Source organism: Pteropus vampyrus, unplaced genomic scaffold, assembly GCF_000151845.1.
Source record: "Pteropus vampyrus isolate Shadow unplaced genomic scaffold, Pvam_2.0 Scaffold471, whole genome shotgun sequence".
In the NCBI taxonomy this organism is placed as follows: domain Eukaryota; kingdom Metazoa; phylum Chordata; class Mammalia; order Chiroptera; family Pteropodidae; genus Pteropus; species Pteropus vampyrus.
In genome coordinates, this window is record NW_011889252.1 from 477017 (window position 1) to 484647 (window position 7631).

The 7631-nt window shown below is 50.6% G+C and overlaps 1 protein-coding gene across 1 annotated transcript; it reads right to left on the reverse strand.

Moving 5' to 3' along the window:
• Window positions 1-448: 448 nt before the first annotated feature.
• Window positions 449-4974, reverse strand: ANKRD33 (ankyrin repeat domain 33). Its single transcript, XM_023524550.1, has 5 exons — window positions 4723-4974; window positions 2617-2742; window positions 2299-2439; window positions 800-1195; window positions 449-617 (listed from the first exon to the last, which is right to left on the reverse strand). The coding sequence occupies exons 2-5, from the start codon at window positions 2735-2737 to the stop codon at window positions 547-549; spliced, it is 729 nt and encodes a 242-aa protein (XP_023380318.1). The 5' UTR covers window positions 2738-2742; window positions 4723-4974; the 3' UTR covers window positions 449-546.
• Between the last annotated feature and the right edge of the window lie 2657 nt (window positions 4975-7631).

Genomic DNA, 7631 nt, shown 5'->3' on the forward strand with positions numbered 1-7631 from the left:
CTTTTTTCCACTGACTGTTAATAACGATTTTTATGTCTTCCTTTGATCCATCCTGCTGGTTCACTCATTAAGTAGTTAAATGAATCTTGGTACTCACTCTATACTTGTATTTGTTAAGTTTAGCTTTGTGCACATTTTACCTTGACAAATAGTAGCATGCCATACACACTGTTCCACCTCTTGGTTATTTTCAATGAACACATTTTGAAGATAATTTCATATCAGAACATAAAGAACCTGTTTTACTCCTGTTTTACCACTATATAGAATACATCATGTGGGCATACAGTAGTTATACCCGTAATCAATTCAGCCAGTGTCCTATTGGTGGGCACTTAGGTTGTTTTCACTCTTTCACTGTTGCAAACAATTCTGTATGAATAACCTTGTACATAGGTTTACAGGAGGATGGGAAGGCAAAAGGGGCTCTACAGGGCAAAGGAGCCTATGGGAGGGGCCTGATTCCCTGCTCCTAGGCTGGCCTAGCCCATCTTCCCCTGGCTCTGTGCCCACCTGGCCTCCTCTTCCTGCCTTCTCCTCTGCATCCTAAGCTCCTGGTATTGCCAGAGAGGAAGGGTCAGCCTGCGATGGCCTACAGGCCTGGGCTCTGGCTTGCTCTGGCTGGGAGATGAGGGCGCCTTGGAGAGGAGGATCTTGGGGACTTGGGGCCTGAAACTGGGCTGTAGCCACTGAGGGCACATGCTCAACACACCTTGAGGACTCTGGTAAGGGATGAGGACCCGGGGGCCAGGCACTACCTGGGGGGGCTGAGGTACTGGGGGAGGGGGAGGAGCAGTGCCTAGCAGCTCTGGCACAGACTTGCTTCGGGTGCCCAGTGCAGGTGGGCAGTCAGGGCACAGAGTCTGGCAGGCGGTGGTAAGAAAGGGACTGGCCAGGCTGGTCGTGATGGTCACAAGGTGGTCCAGAACACCCCCCTCTTGAGGAGATTGGGTGAAAGGGAGGCTCAAGGTAGTCTGTAGTCTCTCTAGGAGAGATGGGGCAGCTTGGGCCTGGGCCTGGGCCACAAGTCCAGGCAAAGCTGGCCACTCTGGTTGGTAATGCTGGCTGAGCTGCTCCACTTGGGGCCGCCGCTGCAGCTGCCGGATCCTTTGCACAGTGACGAAGCTGTCAGTCAGCACTGCCCACTCCAGGGCTGTCTTGCCCCGAACAGGATCCACTGCTGTCAGGTCAGCACCTGGGAGGGGCACAGGAGTGATGTGGGGCGGGGTGATGGTGGAGGACAAGGATTGGTGATTTGCAGGAGGGCAAATTCTTTAGCAGCAGAACTTAATTTGGATTAAATTCAAAACCAGAGTTCCATCCCTTTGCAGCTAGGATCTGGGAGCCCTCAGTGGCTACAACCCAGGGACGGGACCAGCCCCAGATCCCAACCTCCTGTTTGAGACTGGTGAAGAAAACTGAAGCACAAAGAGGGAAAAAGACTTCAGAGACACCTATGAGGCATTTCCAAACCTAGAGCAGAATAGGGACCCCCTGAACCAAGGAACTAACCAGAGGGGTGCTATGCATGTTCCTCAAGAAGGGGGAGGCCCAAGCTGTACCCTCTGGGGCAGATGGATAAGGGGAGGGGGCCCAGTGATTCCCACTCCTGGTCCTTCTCTTCATTTCCACACCCCTCTAATCCTGGGGAAGGGAGAGGAGCAGTCACTCTGAGGCAAAGATAGGGGTGCAGAACTCCCTCCCGTCTCACCCCAAAACTAATCTGATGGATGGGGAAGGGAAAAGGTGGAGCCTTGGGTTCCTGCAAAGTGACCAACAGAGGACAGCCCCACCTCAGGGAACAATGAGGGCCTGTGACACCACAAACAGTGTGGACTTCGTCCCAGGACAACTGCACACAGTCACATGTCTCAACTACACATCATTGTGATCCTGGATCCCTGGATTGTCAGAGATGGAAATCACCCCAGAGAAGGCCAACACCCTCATTATACTGGTGAGGCCCAGAAGGCAAAGCCATCTGCCCAGGGTCACTCAGCTAGTGGCAGAGCCGGGATGAGAACTCCAGAGTCTGCTTCCAGATACCAACCTTTTCACTTAAGATTCTGCAGCTGGTCTAGGTTATCCTCCCAAACGTTCTTTTCTGGGATCACCATAAGTAATGCAAATAGAGTTATCAATAGCTGGACTTTGTTGATAGTGGGAAGCCAAGCACACTCCCCTCCTCCAAAGAATCAACCTAGACTGATCCTCCATTTCCACCTCTCTCCTCTCTGCGACTATGACAGCTGACTTAGTGTCTGTTGGGGGAGAAAGTGGAGGCCATGCCCCATGCACCTGCCATGAGAAGGGCAGCCACACATTCAGAGCGGTCCCGCATAGCTGCCTTCATCAGCGCCGTTAGCCCCCGCTGGTCCCGGCGCTCAAGGTCCAGGCCTGCATAGTAGTTGAGGAGGAGACTCACCAGAGGTGCATGGCCTGCAGAGCACCAAAGGTAGATCTTGGGTCCCCAAGAAAGGAGTGATGAAGCCCCAAATCCACCCTCCACCCAACACATCAGAGTCTGGGGTGGGAACATCATGCAAAGAGTGTGGGGCTGTGTCCCAGTCTAGAGATAGGGAGGATTGGTAGAAGGTGGGGCCAGCAACTTCATACCTGCTTGGGCAGCCAGCATGAGGGCTGTGTCCCCTTCTTTGTCCTGCTGGTTCACATCCAGGAAAGGACAGCGACTGAGCAGGGCCACAACACTCCCGAAGCCGTGGTAGCATGCGACCATGAGGCCTGTCTGGGGGAGGGGCAGCTCAGCCCCCGTGCTTTCCTCCATGAGCTCCTTGGGGCTCCTGTGCCCTCTAAACCTACTTCTGTCCCGGAGATGTTCCAGCCCCTGTGAAGACCCACTTTCCCCAATTCCCTTCCCCCCTCCCAGGTGCTGCCCCGAACAGGATCCACTGCTGTCAGGTCAGCACCTGGGAGGGGCACAGGAGTGATGTGGGGCGGGGTGATGGTGGAGGACAAGGATTGGTGATTTGCAGGAGGGCAAATTCTTTAGCAGCAGAACTTAATTTGGATTAAATTCAAAACCAGAGTTCCATCCCGTTGCAGCTAGGATCTGGGAGCCCTCAGTGGCTACAACCCAGGGACGGGACCAGCCCCAGATCCCAACCTCCTGTTTGAGACTGGTGAAGAAAACTGAAGCACAAAGAGGGAAAAAGACTTCAGAGACACCTATGAGGCATTTCCAAACCTAGAGCAGAATAGGGACCCCCTGAACCAAGGAACTAACCAGAGGGGTGCTATGCATGTTCCTCAAGAAGGGGGAGGCCCAAGCTGTACCCTCTGGGGCAGATGGATAAGGGGAGGGGGCCCAGTGATTCCCACTCCTGGTCCTTCTCTTCATTTCCACACCCCTCTAATCCTGGGGAAGGGAGAGGAGCAGTCACTCTGAGGCAAAGATAGGGGTGCAGAACTCCCTCCCGTCTCACCCCAAAACTAATCTGATGGATGGGGAAGGGAAAAGGTGGAGCCTTGGGTTCCTGCAAAGTGACCAACAGAGGACAGCCCCACCTCAGGGAACAATGAGGGCCTGTGACACCACAAACAGTGTGGACTTCGTCCCAGGACAACTGCACACAGTCACATGTCTCAACTACACATCATTGTGATCCTGGATCCCTGGATTGTCAGAGATGGAAATCACCCCAGAGAAGGCCAACACCCTCATTATACTGGTGAGGCCCAGAAGGCAAAGCCATCTGCCCAGGGTCACTCAGCTAGTGGCAGAGCCGGGATGAGAACTCCAGAGTCTGCTTCCAGATACCAACCTTTTCACTTAAGATTCTGCAGCTGGTCTAGGTTATCCTCCCAAACGTTCTTTTCTGGGATCACCATAAGTAATGCAAATAGAGTTATCAATAGCTGGACTTTGTTGATAGTGGGAAGCCAAGCACACTCCCCTCCTCCAAAGAATCAACCTAGACTGATCCTCCATTTCCACCTCTCTCCTCTCTGCGACTATGACAGCTGACTTAGTGTCTGTTGGGGGAGAAAGTGGAGGCCATGCCCCATGCACCTGCCATGAGAAGGGCAGCCACACATTCAGAGCGGTCCCGCATAGCTGCCTTCATCAGCGCCGTTAGCCCCCGCTGGTCCCGGCGCTCAAGGTCCAGGCCTGCATAGTAGTTGAGGAGGAGACTCACCAGAGGTGCATGGCCTGCAGAGCACCAAAGGTAGATCTTGGGTCCCCAAGAAAGGAGTGATGAAGCCCCAAATCCACCCTCCACCCAACACATCAGAGTCTGGGGTGGGAACATCATGCAAAGAGTGTGGGGCTGTGTCCCAGTCTAGAGATAGGGAGGATTGGTAGAGGGTGGGGCCAGCAACTTCATACCTGCTTGGGCAGCCAGCATGAGGGCTGTGTCCCCTTCTTTGTCCTGCTGGTTCACATCCAGGAAAGGACAGCGACTGAGCAGGGCCACAACATTCCCGAAGCCGTGGTAGCATGCGACCATGAGGCCTGTCTGGGGGAGGGGCAGCTCAGCCCCCGTGCTTTCCTCCATGAGCTCCTTGGGGCTCCTGTGCCCTCTAAACCTACTTCTGTCCCAGAGATGTTCCAGCCCCTGTGAAGACCCACTTTCCCCAATTCCCTTCCTGTTGAGGACTCAGGCAGTGGGTGCTGACCCTGAAACTCTCTCAGGATGAGTGTGGTGTGATGGGGACACAGAGCTGCCTCAGCTGTCCTAGGAAGCACCTGGGTTAGCTCACCCTCCCATTGCCGTCCACCTGGGTGGCTTCCTCTGGGGAGACCCCATCATCCAGTATAGCTTGGAGCTGGGCAGAGTCATTGCGGACACAGGCCCAGTACAAGGCCCCCAGCTTGCAGCCTGGGTCAGGGGTCTCATTGACAGGGCAGAATAGTGCCTCAGACATGTCCAACTGTCTCCTCAGCAGTGGCAGCTCTTCCTCTTCCAGCCTGCGGGCAAGAAGGTGAGTCTCCTCTCCTCAGGCAGTTGACATCTATAACACAGAATGGAGGGGAGCAGCGTCTCCCTGGATCCCAGGGAGGGGTCCTAGCTTCTGCAAATCACCCAACCCTTAACCAGGAGGAAAGCCTTTTCTCACTAGGGTGTCCCACCCCATCCACGTTCGAGGGAGGACAAGTGGAGACAGGGAGGTCGAGTGGCAGTCGCCCCAAAAGGGTAGAAGTTGTTCAATGTAAATGAGGATCCCAGTGAAATTCAAGAAGGGAGGTCTTCTGTTTCTCATGGGACCTTACCTAGGGTTTGGAGGCTCCCAGAAAGGCAGTCATTGCTGGGGCCCACAGCATCCCCCAGACTCCTGAGAGTGCACTCACCGGGTCTCCGGAGCGTTGGAAATGGACTCTCCCTCCACAGGAAGCAACGCAGGTGACAGATGGCTAGACTTAAGGAAAGAGCTGCTGCAAAAGCCCCGTCACTGAGCTGGATCAAGCCGGGTTAGTAAGGATGCGGGCCAGGAGGGGCGGGCGCTCTCCTCTCCAGGCGACCGAGACCCGCCCCAAGGTCCAGTCCAGAGTGGGCGGGGCCCGAGTCACGGTGGCTCCTCCCCTGCGGAGTAAGACCGTTTTGGGTAAGACCTTTTTCTCACTGCCCGCCTTCTGGGAAGACCAGAAACAGACTCTTGAAAGATGGAAGAGTCACGACGTCTCCGAACCCAGCCCAGAAATCCTGAAGTCCCTTCCTCTTTGGTGGAGGGGGACTTGGTGAGGTCGTGGTAGTGGTGTGACAGGGTGGGAATGCGGACCCTGTCCTACTAAATAGGGGCTGGGACTGATGTATGTGAGTGTTGGGGATGAGTGGGGGTGTCCAGGGGTCACCTGGACCTATTTTTTGAGATTCTAAGAAAATTAAAACATAAATAATTGCCGAATTAGGAGTACAGAAATTATGATATAGTAAGTTTAATAGATTAGTTGTGGTGTGGCAAATTAAATACGAAATATTTAAATTGTATATATATTAAAATACATTGATTTAATTATTCGAATTAAATTATTAATTTAGTAAATTGTTAAATTATTTTTAAAATTAATATTAGCATTAAATTTAATAAATTGGTTTTGGACCGCAGATGTAGAAAACTGAGCCAATCACATTACTCTTATTTATACCACTCCCAGCATCAGACCTTACAAGATCTTTCCTGCTTTATTTTACCTTATTTAGCTTATCTCTTTTATCACTGATCCCCACAGCTCATTCCCCTCCTCCATTTCTTTACCAATTGGCACCCAAGTATCCTTGAAAACGTACACTTCATTGAAAAAAGTAGTTTTGATTTGTATATGTTTTAACTAACACCTTAGAATTGTATTACATTTTTTTCACTCAATGCTGTGTTTTCAAAACCTGTCCTTGTTGCTTTCTGTGCAGTGTATCAGTTAGGAGTGCCTTTGGTTGTAAGTAACCCAAAGCTGACCTCAGTGGTGTGGTGGCTGCCACGGACTGACTGTTCCACATTAATTCAAAACTCCTTTTAGTGTTTCTTCCAAAATGCTGAGCTGGAAAACTAAAACGACACTTGCCAGATTCCCTTGAGGTAGGAATCCGTGATTTAGGTTCTACTCTTGTCCAATACATAAATTTGGAACAGAGCTAAATAGCATGGGACATCCATTTTGCTGCCACAGCTCATGACAGATGCAGTAAGGCTCTGGTGAGCAGCTTCCCGATTCATCAGCTTCCTGTAGTGGTGACTGTTGTTTTCCCGATCCGAGGAGAGGTCATATGCCTCTCAAAGCTGGGAGTCGTTCCTGGACCTAGAGCCTACTTCTCCATCCCTTTATATGTAAAGTAGCCTGATTTATTTCTGTTGTCTGCAATTGAGCCCTAACTGATACAGGTGGCTTAAATAATTAAAGTTTTATTCTTCACACAAGATTAAAAGTTCAAGATAAGAAGATGTTGGTATTGATGTAACTTGATGATGTCAGGGCCATCTCTGGGAGATGGCTTGACTTTTCCTCATGGTCACAAACGGCTGCTGTACATCTAGCCATCACAGTACAATGTGGTGAATGCACACTGTGGAATTCTGTACGGTACTTGGAAGAAATCTACTAGATTATCTATTAGACATCACTGATTAGTTATGCAATCCCTATCTATAACCCCCCTCCTCTATAGTCACCTTTTAGTTAAGTGTGACCGTGAACACAATTTTGGCCAATAAATGCAAGCAGTAGTCTGATGGGTAAAGTTGCTGGACAAATTTTGCTGTCTTGATAAAAGATGTGGGGTATACCTGTTTACCTTTTTCTTTCTTCCCTCTTCTTTCTGCCACATAGAACTCCATAGTGTATATCCATCACATTTCACTTATCTGCCCTTTCAGTGATGGACACCTAGGTTGTCTCCAACTTCCTGCCATTAACAAATAATACTGCAGTGAACATCCTTGTACATTTCTGAGATTGCTGGATCATAGGATGTATACATGTTAGTGACCAGGTACTATCAGATTGCTCTCTGTTTTGCAGTGTATTCACCAGCAGTATGTTAAAGTCTCTGTACATCCTTGTCAACACTTGTATTATTCTGCCTTCTAATTTTTGTCAATCTGATGTGACAGAACTACAAAATGATAATGCTATTTTACACTGGATTTTTCTGGTTCTCAACAAGGTGGGCATCTCT

Coding starts and splice junctions, on each gene's coding strand:
- ANKRD33 (XM_023524550.1), bottom strand. CDS start 2,737: ATGGTCGCATGCTACCACGGCTTCGGGAGTGTTGTGGCCCTGCTCAGT. Junction 2,440..2,616: donor CATGCTGGCTGCCCAAGCAG/GTATGAAGTTGC, acceptor GGTGCTCTGCAG/GCCATGCACCTCTGGTGAGT. Junction 618..799: donor GTCTGTGCCAGAGCTGCTAG/GCACTGCTCCTC, acceptor TCTCCCAGCCAG/AGCAAGCCAGAGCCCAGGCC.